Source organism: Pelobates fuscus, chromosome 5 (genome assembly GCF_036172605.1).
Source record: "Pelobates fuscus isolate aPelFus1 chromosome 5, aPelFus1.pri, whole genome shotgun sequence".
Lineage (NCBI taxonomy): Eukaryota > Metazoa > Chordata > Amphibia > Anura > Pelobatidae > Pelobates > Pelobates fuscus.
The window spans coordinates 41535506-41559411 of NC_086321.1; the positions used below are offsets into that span (position 1 = coordinate 41535506).

Consider the following 23906-nt stretch of genomic DNA (forward strand, 5'->3'; position numbering starts at 1 on the left):
TAACTTCTTATAGTGCCTCACTCCTTTTGGCTTTATAATTAATTCTATTTCATTTATAGTCAGGTGATAGTGCCTCTCTACTTTTATTTAAGTGTGCCTTATTGGTTCAAATTACTCATGTCTACTTTCCATATATTTAGGCTGATTCTATTTATTATGGGTGAGTGTAATAGTGTGATATCTCTCCTTTCATCACCATCTCTCTCTGTTGTACTTACTAAATAACATAGTTTATAGGTGTACCAATCGCTTCAAATTACCCTTGCTTCTATATGTTGGCTCAGTTTCCTGATGTGGTGAAATTAATTCTATATTATTCTATATACATGTGAAAGTCTATATACATGTGTAAAAAAAAAAAGAAAAAAAAAAAAAAAAATAGCAACTCTCATTTGTTATCCCTTCCCTCTATCTCCTCCCACCCCCCCTCTCTTCCCCATCCTTCTTGCTTTAACCTAATCCATCAGCTTCTTATCTTTTAACCAAATAACGGCTTTTTCTACTGAGTCTAGGACCACTAGCTGATCGGATATGTATAATCTTATTGCAGTGGGGAACCCCCATGTATATTTGATCTTCTTAGCTCTCAAAGTTTCTGTAACAGGGGCGAATGCTTTCCTTTGCATTCTGGTGAAATAAGATAAGTCTGCGAATACAATTATATCCTTATATTCTTCCCCATGTGGTTTCCTGACTCTGCTTGTTTTTAAAATTTCCTCTTTGAATTGGAATGATTGGAAACAGCAGATTATATCTCTTGGTTTTGTTTCTGGGATATTTTTGGCTCTGTACAGCCTATGACACCTTTCTATGGAATGGGTAAATTTCTCTTTCTCTATCCCCCAGGCTTTCCATAAATTATCCAGAAATTCTGGGATCTTATCCTGGGTGATTTTTTCTTAATCGCAGGTTATTTCGTCTAGAGCGATCCTCTAGATCTCCTACTTTTGTCTCTAAATTTTTAATTTTATTTTCCATATGGGTATATTGATCTTTCAATATTTTCTCTTGAAATTCCAGACAATTTATTTTTTCTTCAGCCTTATTTATTTTCTCAGTTAGGAGTTTCACTTGGTTTAGAATCTCCTCTGAATTCTTATTTATTTGCTTCATTAGTGTTTCTGACTGAGAATTTAGACAACTCTCCAGAAATTCTGCCGAAATTTGATTATTCGCGCAGATTTCTGAGCTGTTTAGTGTCTGGTCTGATCTTGAAATTGTTAAAACATCCTCTTCTGCTTTTTTTTTACTTTCTGGTGAGAAAAAATTAGTTACTTCTCTTCCCATTTTAAGGTTTTTCTTATCCCTTTTTACAGTAACTTTCTCCTGTGTTTTAGAGGCCATCTCTGCATTAGGCAAGGTTTAGACAACTCCAGAATGTTGCTCAATATTCTTTCTCATCTCAATAAGACAAATAGCGAAGGCCTTTTTTTGGCATTAGATGCCAAAAAGTCCTTTCATGGGCTAAGCTGGTCTTACATGACACAAAGTCCAAGTTCCGATTCTCACATCAACTGACATCAGGGATAATGGCTTTATATAATTCCTCAACAGCTATCATCCAAAATGTGGCTTTTCTATCAGTGCCGTTCCCAATAATGAACAGTGTAAGTCAAGACTGTCCCTTATCTCCCCTCCTATTTATTTTATCATTTGAACACTTGGCACAGAAAATTCGACATCACCAGGACATCTTAGGCATTGGTATCAATAATGTTGATTATAGAACTTCCCTGTTCATGGACAACATCATCCTCACCTTAAATGACCTATCCTAATCTTTACCGGCAGTTTCGGCACAGCAGTCCCATTATGGACAGTTGTCGTATTACAAACTTAATAAAAAAAACAAGCTATGACCTATGTCAGGATCTGGTATCAGACTCAACCTATATCAGGATCTGGTATCAGACTCAAAAAGAAGTATAACTTTGAAAGGAGATCTTCATACATCACCTATTTACGGATAAATCTGACAAGATCGGTTTGCACGTTTCAAAAATAAGTATGTATTAATTTAGGTAATAAACCCATACTTTACTTATGAGGTTCAGGGGGTGGCACTATATAAATATACAAACTGAATTTCGGACCTGTCTATAATTGACATTGGCACACTCCTGGACAAAGGATGGACTGCCTGGGTGAGATCTTTCTTGCCAGCAGACAGTCCAAGAGGTGTGGTAGGAGATGAAGGCATTGCTGATTGAACTGGCTGTGGATTATCCTTGAAAGATGAATCTACAACGTAATAAACACATATATAATAAGAACATGTTTGTTTACACACCTAAACAAACTAAGAAAAAACAAACTGTATTTACAAACACAAATGCAAACTAAGACAAGCAGTGTCACTGACAAATGTGAACATATAAGTTATGAAACAAATGCTGATCTTGGATTGTGTTTCATTTACAATCATTACATGTTCATCTAATCCCAGGCTTCATGTTTACATTGGGCTATTATTCCTGAGAAATTTAAAACATGGCTCTCCAGAGCTCAGAAAGGGACTGTCCTCTGATGACCCCTTGAACAGTGGGCCTCAGCACAACTCACCCCTTTCCTGGAAATGCGAGGTCATTGGTGATGTAGAACATCTAAACATGCTATAATCAAATCACATGGACTTCACATTAATATCACACTGATCAATAGCAGCGGAAATTTCTCCTTATCAATGCTAATTGTATTGAATTAAAAAAAAAAACATTTTGCAGTGATGAGCTTAATTAGAACAAGTACTGAAATGGTAACACAGTAGTCCATTTATTTTAAACATGGTGTCAAGGCAAAACAATATTCAATTAGTCCACACGAAGGTTTGTTCATTTAGCTCTTATTTACACACCCAAATATATCAGCATTACGACTGTACATTTACCTGTTTAAATAATAAACACATTGGGTGTGTACTTTACAAATACAGATGAGTTGACATAATTTGATGTATTTCACATGCACAGGTGAAATATCTCCCAAAAGCAAAAAATAGAAATAGGGGTAGAAGTTGTCACTTTTTGCCTACATAGTAAAAGTTCCTGAACAAGAGGATGGGAGGGCATTATATTTGAAATTATATGGGCATTTTTTGAAAAGGAGAATCCATTATTTCACAACCTAAACCACTGTCAACTGGACCTAGTGTTCACTTGCCTATCCATACACAAAGCAGAATTAGTTGAGTCGCAATGCACATGTGCACGTCACGTCACACTTGCATGCCTAGTACATTCCCCAGTTTTAGAAAATGGGAGACGCCACCTGGAATTGGCTGACATATCCCAGCCAGTTCCTATCTGAAGAAAACAAGCATTGGAATCAGAGGATTTGTTGCAAATGATATACAAGTGTTTAGCATTTTAATTAATTTTTTGATATAATAGATTAAAGTATGTAATTCTATCACACAGTGTCCCTTTACCTCAAAAGATTAAAAATCAATAAATAAACAAAAAAAATTAAGAGGTTTTGTTTTTTTTAAAAGTGTTTGTGGTTTTTTTTTCCTGGCTCTTTCCTTGACCCATATTAACACAATTTCTGCAGGTGGTACCACACCTTTAATTCATTATCTCTAGGACCGGTTTGTAATTTAATTCATGCACAAAGTTTGGGCGTCTCTGCTGCTGCATTTAGTTTTTAAAAAGCTGTGCATCTCAGAGAAGGAGGAAAAACACCTTCAAAAATGTGTTCGGAGATACCACTGAGACTAAAAGAATGAAAGCAAAGATAAAATCTAGCTTTAGAATACAGAAAGCAAGACAGCTGAGCTCTGACATCATTGTTCCTAGAAACTGCCGTGCGTTATTCCCATTGTACACACGGGAAAGTCCCGATGCGCTGTGAGTTTCAGCTTGTTTAGTTTCTCTATGCATGTTCTATCTACAAATTATTGTGCAATTGTTTGAACTGCATATAGATTTATGCAACAATTTGTCAATACCCTTTAAAAATATCCCAGCTGATCAAACCACGCAATCTAGCATTTTGTTACCATAGAAACATAAAATGTGACGGCAGATAAGAACCATTCAGCCCATCTAGTCTGCCCAATGTTCTAAATACTTTCATTAGTCCCTGGCCTTATCTTATAGTTTGGATAGCCTTATGCCATTCCCATGAATAATATCCTAAGTGAAGGTTTCTCCACTCACTTGAGATGACAGCTGATGGCTTGTTCTTGGGGTGATACCGTTCCTGGAACTTCTGTGAACACAAAAAAGAAGAGCGTAATTGCCTAGGGTTTGGGATCTTTCTTAGACAATAATAAATTGGGGCTTTCGCACTGTTGATGTAATAGTCTACTCTTAAAATGGTGCTCTGCCTGCCTAAGCATCAGCGGGTGCATGGCCCACATTATCTGCAGCACCAAAGATTAGCTATGACTGTTCTAGCAAAGAGCAGGAGTAACGATAAGCTGACCTTACGCAGTTTTCTATGGCCCAGTTGTTCAATAGAAGACCTGTAATCATGTTTTGCTCGGCCCAATTTACCATTCCTATGTGATAAATTAAAAGGTTGTCCCAAGTTGGTTCCCTGCCTAGGCCCAGTTATTAATTCTTCTCTGATCTAGCACATAATTTCCGGAGGACAAGTAGAGGAGCTTGATTGAGTAACAACAGTGGTCACTGTGGACTTGCATTACTTGCACTCCTAACTAAATTTTGGAAAGATTCCCAACACATTACAAAGCACACCAACAGTTCAAGATTCATCAGTATCCCCATGGAACAGAATTGGGAAATGTCTAAATCCCAGACTGCTAGCATGTCTGGAAGAGTATGTTGGGAAGCACTGGCCTAGAGGGATAAATCCATAAATCTATACTCACACAACCATCTTTCTCTCTTTGTCTAAAAGAATGTATTACAAAGTGACTGAGGGTACTAAGGTATAATGTAATCTTGAAGTACTTGGGCAGATATTTCATGCTCTACACAAGGCTAACAGATTGCTGACACATAGTTCATTGTTAGTGAAATGACACTACATTATTTTTGTATTGATGTAAATGTGGTCATGGAAACTCAATATCTCTATCTGCTGATGGCATCAAATTATGAAGAGTTCGGAAACACTAAAGCATTTCCATTTTCCCTGCAATCTAATTTTACTTTTAGTATTAAAAAAAAAACAAATGTTCATCATGTACGTATATATAATCTTTAATGGCGATCACTTGGAGCAGCTCGTAATGTAAATTATGAAGACTATTCCCCAAATGAACAAGTGGGATACCATGCATGTCAATAAACTACAATCTAATCGAACCAATAGTGAGAATGGTTTATGGTAATGTTTTACCTTTGTACAGGCTGGAGAGGAGTCCCTGCAGCCTTTGTGCACATTCACATTGCAGTCTAAAAAGTGAGAAAAGAAGGCAAACAATATAAACAGCAGCACTTTATAATAAAACTATGAATAAAGTATTTAACCATAAAAGGTACATTCAGATTATTCTGGTTTTCAAGTACATACTGGGAAATTAGAGAAATATATACAAGACAAATTGGCAAAATCAGTAGTTTCACCTCGATTACAGAGACGTGTAAATATGCTGAATTTCTACGTTTAACTACGATGAATTTATACCAGATTGATTCATTGTCAATGTATGAACTACAATTACTCACTAAAGTATACATTTCGGGGCATTTAAAAAAAAATAAAAAAATAAAAATATTCAGCTAAAATAACCAAAATAAAAACCAAGTTAATGTTGAGATTTTTTTTCATTCAGTTATTTTTGCTTAAAGTTTCAAAATTCACTTCAAATGCTATAAGTTCTCACCCGAGGTGGGCCTTCATTTCCTCCTGTACTAGTTTATCAAATGTTCTATTGTCTCTTAGTTATATTGTACTGTGTCTTTTAACATATACCATTGTACCCATGGGCAGCACTGCGGTATGTGATGTTGCTTTATAAATAAAGTATAATAAAATAATAATCATTCTAGTGAATAACGCCCTACAAAGGTCCTATTTTTATCTATGCATTGGTAGATGTTGTGTCTACTTACTGGAACACTGGAGGGAGTCTTTCCCCAGCATTGCCTTCTCACAGACCAAACACGGAACAACTCCTGAAAACGTGCCCATTACAAACTGGTGTCTGTTCACCTTCTCCTTCTCTTTACAGTCCTTATTTTTGGTCTTCAGGAACAAAAGAACAAAAAATTACAATCAGCAATAAATCCCTGACAAATTTCAGAAGAAATAATGACTGGGGCAAATTACTGTAAGAATATTTAACATAAATAAGAATTCAAACTGTCAAGTAGTAAGGAAACCTGAGGCTACGTATAAAGAATAATTCTAGGGAAAAGTTCTAGAACACCAGTCACCCCGGGAACCCATGGAATGTTTATGCTAATTGTTCCACTGTAAAATTGACCATACAATTGCACCTTTAAAAGCAGTTTAATCGTGTTTGCTAAAAAGAAAAAAGTTTATTAATTCTAAAATAAAAATGCATACGGTACGGCAAAATATTACTATTCTAGCCTTATTTTAGACTAGAACATTTATCCTCCTTATATTCAATCAGTTATAATGAGAAAACAAATTATTTTAAGATCGCTAAAGAAAATATAAATTTATTCTATTAATAAAAATGGTTTTAAATAGGATACACTACAAATATTCTATTATGTATTCATTCTGATATTTTTAAGTGATGTACGAAAAAAGATTAAAAGAAAAAAAAAACAAAGAAAAAAAACTCTAAACTGCAGATGGGTTGAAACAAGATGATTTATACAATAAAGTTTACTGGTTTCTATAACAGGTTTAACTGTCATAGACAAACCTTTAGGTCATATTACCTATCGGCGTTAAAGACTTTTTCTCTAAAGTAAATGGTTTAATATGGATAAAAGAAAAGCGTGTTTTCCATTTCATGTTTTCATTTTCAGTTTCTTGATTTTACCAATAAAACGCTCTGCAATGACTTGGAACCCAGCCGGCATAGGAGTTTGTTTTCCAGTCTAAAACTGGAAGGACAGACTAATTGGTTTATAAGCAAAACATGATCAGTTTTCAGCTTGGGAGGCAGTTAACATTCGCTTTGTATTCCTAATGACTTCTGACTTACAGGTATATAAAATATAATTAAATATGTGGATGTTTGACTCATACTATTTAAATTGGATTATAATGTAACGTAAGTATGTTTAAAGAAAAATAAACTCTAATTAATTTGATTCGATTTTAAAATGTTGTTACCTCTAATCATATTATCCTGCAGTATTATCTTACAACAAATGATAAACAACAGGAACTTAACTTTTAATATCCAAGAAGAATGAAGGGAAGAGTCAACGTAATAAACCATACAAAGCATGTGGATTGGTAGCTGTTAAGACTTGCCTGACCCTAACACTCAAACCTAGGTTAAAGATAAAGTATTAATGCGTAGCGGTCCTTAGAGTGGCCAGGCTAGCATTTAGAATATTAGTAATTGTCTGCAAGAATAGACAGAATAAATATAAACAGGCCGAGGACTAGGGTAACAGAGGAGAAGGGAAACAAGCGAAGGTCGGGATAAAGAAGAGCAAGAATAGTCAGGCAAGCCAAAGTAAAATAAAAAACAGGTAAGTATAGACTAAAGCGCTCTCTCGGGTGAACAGGAGGTATATATACCCAATCCTGGGTTGTGATTGGTTAAAGAGGGCCATGATGTCCCATGTTTCTACACATACACACTTACATGGACATTCTAAAAGTAGACCAATGGGAAGATTCCATGTCATACTTATGTGTCACAGTTGAGAAAAAAGTGATAACCAACCTTATTTTTATTGCGTGTGCTGGTCATCCTGTTTCGTATGAAGCTGAAAGTCCGGCTCACTTTGTTTTTTTCAGATTCAGGTTTTGTGGGGGTCATATATTTATCCCACTCTTCCTCTTCAATCCTACCAATATAAAACAATTAAATCTCAATCAGTGCTGAAGCTGTGTTTACATTTTAATTTCAAATAAAGTGTTGTAGATCAATGAGGTTATACAAGACATTCTCTCTCAGTGGCTGGGTATATTAAAAAAATGTAAATAGGAAAAATGTGGGTGTCTAGACGGCCCAGCACTGCTCTGTTAAAATGCCTGTGAACCATAGGTACCGAGGGCATGGTGCATGATGTGTCTGGTCATGCTAGGCTTGGTAGAGAGGCACAAAATGTAGTCCATAAAAAGGTGGAGCATCAAAAGCTGGTCAAAACGTCATAGTAGATTAAGGTCAATCAAAGTTCGTGTTATTTTTTTATTTTTTTTTTAACAGCGATATCATTGCTGATAAGCCAAGGTGAATATAACCAATCATCCCTCCAACCTTACAGAGTATTTATAAGCAATTCTGAAAATTAGCAAGGCAAGCATTGGGCATGTTTTACTGTCAAGGGCACCATCTATTTTTTATTCTGGTTTTGTTTTTTTTATCATCTGTTTCGTTTTGAGACTCATGTAAATGAATGTGTGCTTCTTCCAGCCAAGAAACATGAGGAAAGTTCATGACATTATGTTTACATTGTGAGCTGTTGGACTCTGCGCATTGACCTGTCACATCATTACGGTTCATCAGTCTAAACATACTATTCATTATCTTACTCGATTATTTCTAGAATTTCCTTTGTGCTGGAAGTATCTTTGTTTTTAAATCATTAATAGGCATCTGGAATGCAAACTATTAAACTAGATTAAAATGACACATACCGTAAGTACTATCATTTTTCTTGGAAAACCTTGCGTTGTTAAATTGGAAGAAACAAAGCTTTTATCTTGGCAAAGGAAGGTAGGACAATAAATTGTCTAAAAGGGTGCCAATAATTGTGCCACACATATTTCACAAATATTTTTTCTTTTGTTAAACCTGTGTTGTGTTTGCCAAGATAACAGCTGTATGTCTTCTCCAAAAATGTCTGATGAGGTTGAAGAATACATGGCAAGGGATCTGAGAAAATCTAAAATATAGAATCTCTCCAGACCCTTCAAGTTCAAGGGTGACACTGGTGGACTCTCCTTTTCAGTTCATCCACAGGTTTCCTATGATGTTCAAGTCACTGGGCTGGGATGGCCATGGCAGCACCTTAATTTTGTGATCAGTAAAAAAAATTGTCTTGATTTTGATGCATTTTTTTGAGCAGTGTCTTGCCAGAAGATCCAACCACAGCTCATTTTAAGCTTTCAGATGCAGTCAAGTGTTCATTTAATATCTGTTGATATCTGATAGAGTCTATGATGTCACGTATCCTAACAAAATATCAAGGTCCTCTGGCAGAAAAACAGCACCAAAACATTAAATCATATTTAACCGTAGGCATGAGGTACTTTTCCTTATGGCTCTCTCTGTGGGTGCGCCAAACTTACGTCTGGTGTTAATTGCCCAAAATTTCCATTTCGGTTTTGTCTCACCATAGAACTTGATCACATTTTAAGTTCCAGTAGCGTCTGGCAAACTGAAGATGCTTGAGTTTGTTTTTGGATGAGAGTAGATGCTTTTTTCTTGAAACCCTTCCAAACAACTTAAGGTGATGTAAGTGAGGTCAGATTGTAGTTTTGGAGACTTTCTGACCCTAAGATACAGTTAACTTCTGCAATTCTCCAGCTGTGAACTTTGGAGACTTTTTGGCCGCTCAAACCATTCTCTTCACAGTGCGTTGACACAATATAGACGTATGTCCTCTCCCAGGTTGCATTGGAACTTCATAACATTTCCAGTTGGAACTTCTTAATTATTGCTGTGATGTTGGAAATAGGAATTTTCAATGCTTTTGCCATTTTCTTATAGACACTTCCCATTTTGTGAAGCTCATCAACCTTTTGTCACACATCACTGCTATATTCTTTGGTCTTGCCCATTGTGATGAATAACTAACAGAATTTAGCCTATGCGTTACCTCATATTTATACTCCTGTGAAACAGGAAATCATAATTGAACAATGTCCTGTTCCTAGTCTCCAAGGTGTACTAAAAATTTTTAAATTTCAAATATATTTTTCTCATATGAATTCCTAGGGGTGCCAATAATTGTGCCACATATATATTTCACAAAGTTTTTTGATTTGTTTTGCTTTCTTATAAACTAGTGTTGTGTTTGCACTTGTTTGGGATCCACAAGAACATTGTATTATTTTAACAAAAGATCGAAAGGTTAAACAATAATGATTTTTTTTCACTTCAATTTTAGTGGAGGGCACTGTAAATGTGACAATTTCTCTCGTATTCTACTATTTTTGCAAAATGAAAAAGAGAAAACATACTTTTCACACATAAAGCACTTCAGCAAGCTAAAGTGCTTTAGAACTCTGGAGTGTTGCTTTAATTTGTGAAGAGAAATTGAGAGTAATGCAAGTGAGAAGTAGCACACATTGAATTAAATCCATGAGTACGATATAATGAATGGAATCAGGCACATGCGAATGAATAGCATAGCAAATAATGGAAATGGAATGGAACACATGGGAGAGTATCATAGACGTGCATGATGCCAAAAAAAAAAAAGAAAATAAATAAAACACAAAGCATAATGCAGGAACCACATACATTATAATAAGGAATTATAAGAAAAGCATGTGTGGAGGGTGTGGGATCGGAGTGCAAAACACAGCATGAAGAAGTAGAGAGCAAATTAAATTGAAAATTAAAGCAAGAAATTTGCTGGATACAGATGGTTACGCCAGTTATGTTATGTCGGTCAGTCAGGATCGGCTGCTAATCTGTAATTTTCACTGGTCTATTTTTGAGCACACATCGCTTTATAACGTATAGAGGTCAGCTGTTAATTTGTAGAATTACACAGCATTTACTTATACTATACCTTTTTTCTTTAGATTTTTCTGGAAGGCTGTAAGCACGTTGCTCTGTTAAAATAAAGAGAAAGATTAATAAATCAGTCGAGAGAGAGAGCAAATCATGGTAAATTTAACATCCATCACCATGGTTTATCTGTCTAACCCATAGGGTAGTCAACCTTTTAATACCTACTGCCCACTTTTGTATCTTTGTTGATGGTAAAATCTTCTTACTGCCCACCAGTGTGGCAATAACTAATTTTATAGCGCAAGTGCAATTTTTTTTTCTATTTTCTAATTTTTTTTAAAAAAATTCTATACTTTTTCTTGTATGTATGTCTGTGAGGTGCTGTGTGTGTGTGTGTGTGTGTGTGTGTGTGAGACGAGCAGTGTGTGTGAAGGGTGCAGCGTGTGTGAAGGCAGTGGTACATGTGTGAGAGGGGTGCATAGGGTCTATGTTGTGTGTAGGTGGGGGAGATGTGAAAATCTATCTTAATGTCTCCCTCTCCCTTCTTCTTACCTTTTACCAGGGAGGGGGGACATAATGCTGCAAGCCCTGGTGGCATGTCCAGTGGTGGCATGTTCACTTTAGCCTCCAGCTGCAGGCTGACTCCTTTCCTCCTGCGAGCACAGCACTGTATCAGAACATTGCCATGGTAATGCACGACAACACTTCGACCAGCCTGCTCGCAGGAGGAACACAGAGCCTCCCAGGTCCTTCCCTCCCTCTGCTGGAACTAAGTGCCAGCGGGCCAGCAAGGGAGATTTTGTATTACCTCATTAGCTCGACAGGGCTTACAGCAAGGCTGGCTCTGCTTGGGCCAGCAGAGGAGATAAAAGTATTTCCCCTGCTGGACTTGGTCCACGGCCATCGAGGCCCACTGGGTTTCTATGCAGAACTCACCACCGCCCACCTAAAATCCTAAACCTGGGCGGTAGGGACCAGGTTGAATACCCCTGGACTAACCCAATGATATGGAACAGGCTCAGTTAAAAATACTAAACACCTAGAATCTTTCAATCACATTTTAATTGATTGCATATAGCTTTCAACTAATGTTCAATAGAACAGATATATATCTCCTGTACAATAAGATTTAGAATACGCACCTTTTTTTCAAATTTAGGATTTAGCTTGGAACCCAAAGGAGGATCTATTTCAATTATCCTATATCTTTATTGTGAGTATATTGCTAAAGGTCATCGACACCCTTAACATTTTACTATATATAGGGTTTGTAAACAGTGATGCTGACAAGATTTTGAAGTCACTTTCATATAAAAGATTGTTCATCAAATCTTATGCAAAAACAAAACAAACATGCAATACAGAAGACCACCACCAAGTTTGTCATATTACAAGAGCAAGGGAAGGAATTGATAAAAGGTCATATTCAAGGATGACAAAGCAGAAAACTGAACCTTCATTGGTAAAAAAAAATGATTACCTTTAAAGATACTTTTTTATTCCAATAGGAAATTCTAGGGTATGTGTTTATAGGTTTTAATATTACAGTTGTGCTCAAAGGTTTGCAGAATTTGAAGAATTGAAGAATTGCTAATATATGTACCATTTTTAAAGAAAACATGAGTGAGCAGGCAAAACACGTTTTTTATTTCTTATGGGATTCATATTCAACTGTAGGTTATAACAGAATGGCACAATCATAAAACAAAACATGGCAATAAAGAATAAAATTAAAATTAAATGACCCCTGTTCAAAAGTCTGCATACCCTTAATTCTTAATACTGTGTATTGCCCTCTTTCGCATCAATGACAGCGTGCAGTCTTTTGTAATAGTTGTCTATATTGCTCCTTATTCTTGCAGGTGGTATAGCTACCCATTTGACTTGGCAAAATGCCTCCAGGTCAAGCCAAGTCTTTGGTTGTTTTGCATGAACCCCACGTTTTAGATCTCCCCCAGACTGGCTCGATGATATTAAGATCAGGAGACTGTGATAGCCACTCCAAAACCTTCACCTTTTTCTGCTGTAACCACTGGAGGTCAACTTGGCCTTGTGCTGAGGGTTATTGTCATGCTGAAAAGTCCAAGAGCATCCCACGTGCAGCCTTCGTGCAGAAGAATGCCAGTCTGACAGTATTTTCTGATAACATTCATCTTGCTATTAATTGATTTTTAATTAATTCAATTTAATTAATTAATTTTCACCAAGATTCCCCGTGCCTTTAGAGTTTGCACACCCTCATAACATCAGTGAGCCACCACCATGCTTCACAGTGCGGATGGTATTCTTTCCACGATAGGCCTTGTTGACCCCTCTCCAAACATAGCACTTATGGTTGAGAAGAAAAAGCTCTATTTTGGACTCGTCAATCCTAATTACAGTGTGCCAGAAGCTGTGAGGCATGTCAAGGTGTTTTTTGGAATATTGTAACCAGACTTTTTTTTTTTGCATTGGCGCAGTAAAGGCATCTCGACCATGCAGCTCATTTTTGTTCAAGTATCGTCGTATTGTGCTCTTTGAAACAACCACACCATCTTTTTCCAGAGCAGCCTGTATGTCTCCTGAGGTTACCTTTGAGTTTTTCTTTGTTTCCTAATTCTTCTGGCAGTTGTGGCTGTATTCTTTCTTGGTCTACCTGACCTTGGCTTGGTATCAAGAGATCTCTGAATTTTCCACTTTTTAATAAGTGATTGAACAGTACTAACTGGCATTTTCAAGGCTTTGAATATCTTTTTATATCCTTTTTCAACTTTATAAAGTTCCATTACCTCGTTACACAGGTCTTTTGATAGTTCTTTTTTGCTCCCCATGGCTCAGTATCTAGCCTGCTCAGTGCATCCATGTGAGAGCTAATAAACTCATTGACTATTTAAACACAGACACTAATTACAATTTAAAAAGCTACAGATGTGGGCAATTAACCTTGATTTGCCATTTTAACTTGTGTGTGTCACCTTGTGTGCCTGTAAGAAGGCCAAACATTCAAGGGTGATCAGGTCCATTTGGGTGATTTATTTTATCATTACAACTACGTGATAATAAATGGCTCCATATGATCACTATCCTTCAATAAAATAATTTTTTTGCATGGTCATATTTTCAAAATCAATGCTAAAATTTCACAATTTCTTCCAGGGTATGCAAATGTTTGAGCACAACTGTATATACTGTAAGTCTTACAACATTAAACATGTAACAGTTACTGAAGAGGAAATACACCTTGATAAATTCCTCCCAACACATGCAGAGAGACAACCTGATTATTCACCCGTAGATCCCGTCATGCTGCTACAGTACTTACTACCAGGTTGCAGAAGAGCTACTGATTTAGACAATGAAAGTGCCTGAAGTAGTGAGCGACCACTGAAGCTGATCACACCATCTAAGGGCAGGAATACATTCTTAAAGCACGTGCAATTGCTCATTGTGATGTAGGTTTCAGAGTTTCATGACAGTAAATGAACAGAGCACCACCAGACTGCCCCATACCTCCACAGGTTATTCAAATACACCATTCTATGGAAAAGGGCTCTATCTATCACACTGGTTGGAAAAGGGGAGCAGAATTAAAATTGGCTCCAAAACACGGAATGCCTTCCTTGGACTTTTTTGATCCCACAGCCATTAAAGCTTATGTACAGAAAGTTAAGGACTAATAATAATAATAATAATAATAATAATAATAATATACCTTTGGAGGAAAATTAACATAGGAATGAACCCTATATGTAGATTAAGGTTTATGTGTGGTAACGCAGGATTACAAAGTTATTGTTCCTTTGTCCTTACTTTGCTGAACATTTCCAAAGCTGTAAGGGGTAGGAGAACGAAAGAGCCAAAAAAAATTACTTTGAACTGCTGTTTCACCTTTAATGAGCTTTAAGCCCGACCTCCACCAAGTATCTCAGTACAAAGTCAATAAGAATTAGTTTGCCAGAGATTACAGTTTTATTATAAAAATGGATATGTGGATTGATTATTATCACTCTGAACTTAAGAAGAAGGCATTCCTTGGGAAAGCTTTAACCAATGAGAAAGTGCATGTTCTTCTTTGGAAACATTCAGGTTACACAATTACCACAGAGTAACCACAGAGTGTGGGGATAAAGGATTCTTTAGCCATGGAGGGGCTGACTACTGACCGACCTCCAGCAGCCCAGACAGCATACAAACCATGTGCTAATACTCAGAGTAATAAGGCATCCCTCTATCTATAATCCCCAAAGATACCAATACTCCATGAGGACAGCAAACAGATGCCTACCTACCACTTGTAAATAAGTATGTAAATGACACTGTTACAACACAAAATGGTCACCAATATTTCAAAGGAGATAACTTAAAAATGCTATAAGTTTATAATAACTAAATAGCTAAACATCATCACTGTGTATCAAGCGGCCACTGTAACACACTTACCTCCCCAGGTCACTCTCTTCCAATTACCAATAATACCCGGACATTCTCTTGATTGACAGCTTATGTCCAGGCGTGTTTCCTGGTTTCGTGTTTTTTTGAAAGAATTCTAACTGCCGATGGCTGATTGTACAGCATATAGTAATACCAGAGGAAAGTTATTTCTGTCTGATATTCATTTTATCAAGAGGTTTTATAGTACAAGAACTCACCCTCAGTTTGGTCACCAAGTGAAAGGTCCCGTGTTAATCGAGGTTTCCCTAGAAAAACCTTCGGTGAAGAACAGGAATATGAACGAAATCGGAGCCCTTGATCCTGCAGAAAAAAAGTTGTGTTTTATCAGTAACAATGCCTACTTTTTGTAGCTTTTTTTAAAATTTATTTTTAAATATGTCACAAAATTTCTACTTTATACAATTGTATTATTCACATCTCTAATTTACCAATTTGTTTGTCAAAACCAACTGAACACCAAACTTCCATTAAACGGTTACTCTATATCCAACCAAATACCTAACCTCCAATAAAGTGTTACTCTGTAACCAACCGAACACCTAACCTCCATTAAAGGGTTACTCCATAACCAACTGAACACCTAACCTGCATTAAACAGTTACTCCATAACCAACCGAACACCTAACCTCCATTAAAGGGTTACTCCATAACCAACTGAACACCTAAGCTGCATTAAAGGGTTACTCCATAACCAACCGAACACCTAACCTGCATTAAAGGGTTACTCCATAACCAACCGAACACCTAACCTGCATTAAAGGGTTACTCCATAACCAACCGAACACCTAACCTCCATTAAAGGGTTGCTTCATAACCAACTCTACACCTAACCTCCATTAAAGGGTTACTCCATAACCAACCGAACACCTAACCTCCATTAAAGGGTTACTCCATAACCAACCGAACACCTAACCTCCATTAAAGGGTTACTCCATAACCAACTGAACACCTAACCTCCATTAAAGGGTTACTTCATAACCAACCGAACACCTAACCTGCATTAAAGGGTTACTCCATAACCAACCGAACACCTAACCTGCATTAAAGGGTTACTCCATAACCAACCGAACACCTAACCTCCATTAAAGGGTTACTTCATAACCAACTGAACACCTAACCTCCATTAAAGGGTTACTCCATAACCAACCGAACACCTAACCTCCATTAAAGGGTTCCTTCATAACCAACCGAACACCTAACCTCCATTAAAGGGTTACTCCATAACCAACTGAACACCTAACCTCCATTAAAGGGATACTCCATAACCAACTGAACACCTAACCTGCATTAAACAGTTACTCAATAACCAACCGAACACCTAACCTGCATTAAAGGGTTACTCCATAACCAACCGAACACCTAACCTGCATTAAACAGTTACTCCATAACCAACTGAACACCTAACCTGCATTAAAGGGTTACTCCATAACCAACCGAAAACCTAACCTCCATTAAAGGGTTACTCCATAACCAACCGAACACCTAACCTCCATTAAAGGGTTCCTTCATAACCAACCGAACACCTAACCTCCATTAAAGGGTTACTCCATAACCAACTGAACACCTAACCTCCATTAAAGGGATACTCCATAACCAACTGAACACCTAACCTGCATTAAACAGTTACTCCATAACCAACCGAACACCTAACCTGCATTAAACAGTTACTCCATAACCAACCGAACACCTAACCTGCATTAAACAGTTACTCCATAACCAACCGAACACCTAACCTGCATTAAAGGGTTACTCCATAACCAACCGAACACCTAACCTGCATTAAACAGTTACTCCATAACCAACCGAACACCTAACCTCCATTAAAGGGTTACTCCATAACCAACCGAACACCTAACCTCCATTAAAGGGTTCCTTCATAACCAACCGAACACCTAACCTCCATTAAAGGGTTACTCCATAACCAACTGAACACCTAACCTCCATTAAAGGGTTACTCCATAACCAACTGAACACCTAACCTGCATTAAACAGTTACTCCATAACCAACTGAACACCTAACCTCCATTAAAGGGTTACTCCATAACCAACTGAACACCTAACCTCCATTAAAGGGTTACTCCATAACCAACTGAACACCTAACCTGCATTAAACAGTTACTCCATAACCAACTGAACACCTAACCTCCATTAAAGGGTTACTCTATAACCAACCAAACACCTAACCTCCGTTAAAGGGTTACTCCATAACCAACCGAACACCTAACCTCCATTAAAGGGTTACTTCATAACCAACCGAACACCTAACCTCCATTAAAGGGTTACTCCATAACCAACCGAACATCTAACCTCCATTAAAGGGTTACTCTATAACCAACTGAATACCTAACCTGCATTAAAGGGTTACTCCATAACCAGCTACATGCAAAATAGACCTTTTGTCCGTTATCTGACGCTGGACGTCCTCACGCTCTGCATGAGGACATCCAGCATCAGATATTTCCCCATAGGAAAGCATTGATTCATTACTTTCCTATGGGGAGGTCTAATGCACGTGGGACGGAGGCAGAGTTGCGACCCAGCGCCAATATATTACAGACACAGACATTAGATTCCAGCGATAATTCACTTTAAACCACATGGTAGTCAGTGAGTAAAATGCCAAATATGAGTAAAAATCAAAACCCGGTCGTGATTATGAATTTCCTCAGTGCCAGCTTCTGTTGAAGGAAATAATAAAGAGGAAAAAAAGAATGAAGGCTCCAATTTCAGGCTCAGCGTGACTCGGGGTGGTCAGTTTGGAACGCAGGAGGTCTAGGTGCTGGAACGCACAATGAGCCCGAAAACTGAGCCTTCGTTCTTTTATCATCTTTACTATCTCCTCGATCAGCAGCCGGCATGTGCTGATTACAGATGTAATTTTTGCTCAGAATTAACATGAGACAGTCCGGTACTGCATTCCCAAGTCATGTGCAGATATCTCTGTATAGACAGCATTTTAAGCAGAAACGCTGCACGTTACCGATTGCTTGCTCCATGACCACTTTTGAAAGCAGAACTGGCCATGGAGGTTTAAAATCAACTCAGTTGAACATATAAGGCACTGAGCTAACAAAATATACAATAATTATATAGATCAAGAAGAAAAGGACTTGGGTAAACTTCCTTATCATGTAATCAGCAGGATTTCATATAAAGGAAAATCACTCTCCAATGAACTGATACATTCAATATAAAGTGTGCCATTGATAATGCCATAGATAAGAAATTAATATTAATATTTGCGCTCCGAGACAATATTTTACAACATGTTGCCAAGCCCTGGAACACCATCTTCACCCGAAGGCCTGCAGTTCTTTGATCACCACACAACCCTCTGTGGTCTAGTAATGCTAGGCCAGAGATGAATGAATGCATTCAATATAAACCTATAGAGGGCGTCATTTTACGCAACAGGTGAAACTCTCTGTTTTAAACCAGCAGTCCTGAGTCCTGAGACCTAAATTTCATATTGAGCCAAAAGCACCCCCTAGAACTCCAATATTTTGCTACACATACAAAGATACTGCTGAGGTGAGATACCTTTCCCTGAGAGAGAGGCAGCGTCCCCGAACTTTGGATGTGGAAATCACGTTCAGTGTTTGTCTCAGGAGAGTCAAGCTCATCTCCACTGTTCCCCAAAAGTCCAACTGTGTCTTGTGTAACTGAACCAGGGCTATGGTATCGGACATATGACCCTTCGTCCTCGCTGTCTGCTTCGAGGCCATCAAGACTTGAGCTGGAAACACACACACGGTTACTTAGTCTCATACGACATACATTAAACATAATATATAGCCCATTTTTATTTATCTTTATCAGTGAGAGCGGACTAGCAGCACATTTATATATTCCTTTTTATATAGCTCTGGTCATAAAGCGAGGCGATACACTCACGGCCCAATATTTAAAAAAAAATGTAAAAAAAATTCAGGCAGCATCTGAAGTATTTGAGACAAGCAGAACACAATGTAACAACAACAACAAAAAATCAACCTTATTCCCCCCCTTCACCCTCCTACAGTTGATGCCACAGGTAAACGATTAATATTATTGCACAGCTCATTCAATAAAAAATATATTTATTTATGCCACTGAACAGGTTAAACAGACAAATATACAATTTACTTTCACCATCTGTGACATAAGACGCGGTTAAACATGTAAAGCAAAGTGACTAAACATCTGGAATTAATATAAGGAGAGGCAGCACTAGGAATTCAAAGATCAAAGAATTCCAAATGATCGAAAGCATTCTATATAATATTATTAGCTTCCCGTAGTCAAAACATATGTCAGAAGTCTAGCGTCCGTTAGAGTGTAACCACCACAAGCAGTGGACGCTACATTCTGGCTTGTAATCCCAATTTGCCGGCTGTTTATTGTAGTTCAGGCTCAGATATAGTGGGAGAATCATGAAGCTTGCATTGCTGCGGATTTATGCAAAGTGAGTTTACCCAGATTTAAAATGGCACGGTCACACTCATTTTTTTATTTTTTTATTTTTTTTTAATCCCCTAAATATTATATACATGTGATTTTCTGCCTGATACAATGGAGCAGATAGTGAACTTAAAAGTAAACTACTAGGAAACAGGAAGTGTTTTTGTTGGTTTTTTTTTTTTTTACTTTTAACTTTTTAAATAGTATAAAAGATTTTGCCTTGTACGATTCTTCTGAAGTGGAAGCCAATCTTTCCCACTAGCGTACACGAAAGATTGCTCTCTTCAAGGTTAGAGGAAATCATGTAGATAACTTTGAAGTGTCCAAATGGCTGAAGTGGTGCTGGGCTATGTAAACTGGAGAGAGTCATGGACACAGCAGTATTAACTGTACAACTTTGTTGTTTTTTTCATATGTTTGTGTTTTAATGGTACTACCAGACCATTGGGACATTAGTCTTAGAGACGGTGAATAGACTAGACGTTACAGACGAATCAAGATTTAATTTAAAGAATGTTGGGAAGAAAGACAGGGAAGAGGTATTTGTCTGTAACTTCGCCCAGTGTATTGTGGTTTATTCGTTTGGAATGTTGGATTATTTATATATTTATGTCTATATATTTTAGAAATGGTATTTACACACAGAACGTGTCTAGGTTTTACAGTTATTGGATTTGATCTGTCACTTGAAGTTTATGGTATTGAAAATTTTTTAATAAAATAAAAAATAATCAATAAATAAAATTCACTTTTGTGCAGCTAGTTCTTGGACCACGGTGACTCTTTTACAGTAGCAGGGCTGCCATCAGGGGGTGACAACCATGATGGTTGTCACGGGCCCAGCCGCTCGGGCCCCACGTGTAGCAGCAGAACTGCCGCCAGTGCAATTGCACCAGGGCCCGCACGCTGATGAGGCCCATCGGGTGGCCCACGCACTTAGGGCCACCCGATGGGCCCTATATCTTCAAGGGCCCGGTCAGCACTGGGGCCGTAATAGCGCGACCGGGCCCCTTTAAAAACAAAAACGCAGACACAGCAAGTGCTGCTGGGAGGAAATGGTCACTTCCTCCCAGCTCACTCTGCGCGGGAGGAGCGCCAGCTAGGCCGTGAAGAGGGACACCTGCGCCGAATCCTATCAGCCCCAGCCACCCTCCTGCAAGGAAAAGGTAAGAAAATAGGAGGGTGGCTGAAAAATGAGCTGTGTGTGTGTGTGTGTGTGTGTGTGTGTATATGTATGTATGTATGTATGTATCAATGTATGTCTGTATGTCATTGTGAATATATGTCTGTATGTATGTCATTATGAATGTATGTCTGTCAGTATGTCTATATGTATGTCATTATGAATGTATGTATGTATATATATATGTATGTATGCCTGTATGAATGAATGTGTGTGTGTGTGTGTGTGTGTGTATGTCGGTGTCTGTATGTATGTGTCTGTATGTCCTCATGCATGTGTGTCTGTATGTATGTTAGTATGAGTCTGTCTGTCACTATGAATGCCTGTGTGTCTGTATATGTGTGTATGTCTCAGTATGTGTGTGTCAGTATGTATGCCTATATGCGTGTATGTCTGTTTCAGTATGTGTATCTGTTAGTATGTATCTGTGTTCTTTTGTATCAGTGTGTGTGTTTGTGTCTGTGTGTGTATTCCTGTGGGCGGGATTTGGAGGCGGACCCCAGGGGGCCCAGACCCTGAGCTGAGTTAGGGGCCCCAAAATTTCTGGTGGCGGCCCTGTACAGTAGTAACAATATAGAGAAAAATACTTTGTTAATTTCATTATTCTCCAGAAATGTTAAATATTAATTGCAGTTCCCATGCCTCCCAACACACCCGATTTCAGTGGGACTGCCACAATTTCCGGATTTGCAGCTCTGGTCCTGCCCTTTTGGGGACAACAGGGCATCCCCAACAATCATAAGTTTAGGGCACTAGGAGCCTGCTGACTTGCTAGTAATATGGGCTGGTCCGCCTCCTTTCTGGATGGGCCCATCCCCTTTTGGACAAAGTCAATGATGCAATTATATCACAGGTCCACTCCCTCCCACTGTCCCAAATCTAGATTGTGAGATCCACATCACTTAACACAGCTCACCTACATAGAGTGCTGGGGCCCATTACTCATTTTTTTTCGCTTTTATTTCCTGCTACTCTTTCTTGTTGCTTGTTCTCGAGTTTCCTTTCCTCTAAACCTCCTGCTTCTGCCTGTATGGCCATGTGTCTCACATACCTCCAGAGAGGGAAGGCAATCCCTTCGGGTGGCTACTATACTCACAAACTCCAGGAACTGGTACAGCCATTTGCTTAAAGGTCAACTGTCTCCTCAAAACTAGGTTTAATATAACTATCTATTTGACAAGTTGTGAAAGGAAAAGGGGATTTTATTTTAAATTAAGTATATGTAAAAAAAAAAAATTAGATATACACATCCCTTCCTTTAGTATATGACAGGATCGTTCAGCCATATACATGGACCTTGGGTCAAACAGTTTCTGAAAAACGACAGTTAGTCTCTATGGTCTTTATGTACAGGAAGTGAAGCAAGGAAGACCATCGAGCAGTGATGGCGAACCATTTTGAGCCAGAGTGCCCAAACCGCAATACATGCCAACTTTTTTTTTCCTTAAAGTGCCAACACGGCAATTAAACCTCAATACTGAGGTTTAAGTTTAGAAAAAACAACTTGTACTGTTGTTTTAAAAGAACACAACAACAGAGAGTTCAATGATACAAATTTTAAATAATGATACAAATAGATAAAATTAAGCTTATATTTATTAGTATCTCCAACAAATGCAATACATACACACACACACAGACTGCTGAATACATACACACAGTCTGCTGAATACAGAGACTGATGAATACACACACACACAGTCTGCTGAATACACACACACACAGTCTGCTGAATACACATACAGACAGACTGCTGAGTACACACACACACACAGTCCGCTGAATACACACACAGTCCGCTGAATACACACACAGTCCGCTGAATACACACACACAGTCCGCTGAATACACACACACAGTCCGCTGAATACACACACACAGTCCGCTGAATACACACACACAGTCCGCTGAATACACACACACAGTCCGCTGAATACACACACACAGTCCGCTGAATACACACACACAGTCCGCTGAATACACACACACAGTCCGCTGAATACACACACACAGTCCGCTGAATACACACACACAGTCCACTGAATACACACACAGTCCACTGAATACACACACAGTCCACTGAATACACACACACACAGTCCACTGAATACACACACACAGTCCACTGAATACACACACAGTCCACTGAATACACACACAGTCCACTGAATACACACACACAGTCCACTGAATACACACACACAGTCCACTGAATACACACACACAGTCCACTGAATACACACACACAGTCCACTGAATACACACACAGTCCACTGAATACACGCACACACACAGAGACTGCTGAATACACGCACACACACAGAGACTGCTGAATACACGCACACACACAGAGACTGCTGAATACACGCACACACACAGAGACTGCTGAATACACGCACACACACAGAGACTGCTGAATACACGCACACACACAGAGACTGCTGAATACACGCACACACACAGAGACTGCTGAATACACGCACACACACACAGACTGCTGAATACACACACACACACACACACAGACTGCTGAATACATGCACACACACACAGACTGCTGAATACATGCACACACACACAGACTGCTGAATACACGCACACACACACAGACTGCTGAATACACGCACACACACACACAGACTGCTGAATACACGCACACACACAGACTGCTGAATACACGCACACACACAGACTGCTGAATACACGCACACACACAGACTGCTGAATACACGCACACAGACTGCTGAATACACGCACACAGACTGCTGAATACACGCACATACTGCATTGAGGGGTGTAGTGTATGTGTTTGTGTGTGGGGTGCTGTGTGTGCTGTGTGTGAGGGGTGCTGTGTGTTTGAGGGTTGGTGTGTGTGTGTGTGTGTGTGTGAGGGGTGCTGTGTGTGTGTGAGGGGTGCTGTGTGTGTGTGTGAGGGGTGCTGTGTGTGTGTGTGAGGGGTGCTGTGTGTGTGTGTGAGGTGTGCTGTGTGTGTGTGAGGTGCTGTGTGTGAGAGAGGGGTGCTGTGTGTGAGTGAGGTGCTGTGTGTGAGAGAGGGGTGCTGTGTGTGAGAGAGGGGTGAAGTGTGTGAGAGAGGGG

The 23906-nt window shown here is 38.7% G+C and overlaps 1 protein-coding gene across 9 annotated transcripts in view; it reads right to left on the reverse strand.

Moving 5' to 3' along the window:
• Positions 1-23906, reverse strand: part of ARHGEF28 (Rho guanine nucleotide exchange factor 28) — a 239388-nt gene that overhangs the window by 55786 nt on the left and 159696 nt on the right. For 6 of the 9 annotated variants that reach the window (XM_063453739.1, XM_063453742.1, XM_063453737.1 and 3 more), the window contains 9 exons: positions 18728-18923; positions 15385-15487; positions 14058-14138; positions 10815-10857; positions 7793-7916; positions 6024-6156; positions 5308-5363; positions 4158-4209; positions 2094-2241 (listed from right to left, as the gene is read on the reverse strand). In XM_063453739.1, the coding sequence (XP_063309809.1) occupies positions 2094-2241; positions 4158-4209; positions 5308-5363; positions 6024-6156; positions 7793-7916; positions 10815-10857; positions 14058-14138; positions 15385-15487; positions 18728-18923 (936 nt within the window). The remainder of the gene's footprint in view (positions 1-2093; positions 2242-4157; positions 4210-5307; positions 5364-6023; positions 6157-7792; positions 7917-10814; positions 10858-14057; positions 14139-15384; positions 15488-18727; positions 18924-23906) is intronic. The other 3 variants (XM_063453741.1, XM_063453740.1, XM_063453745.1) reach the window with 1 other exon arrangement.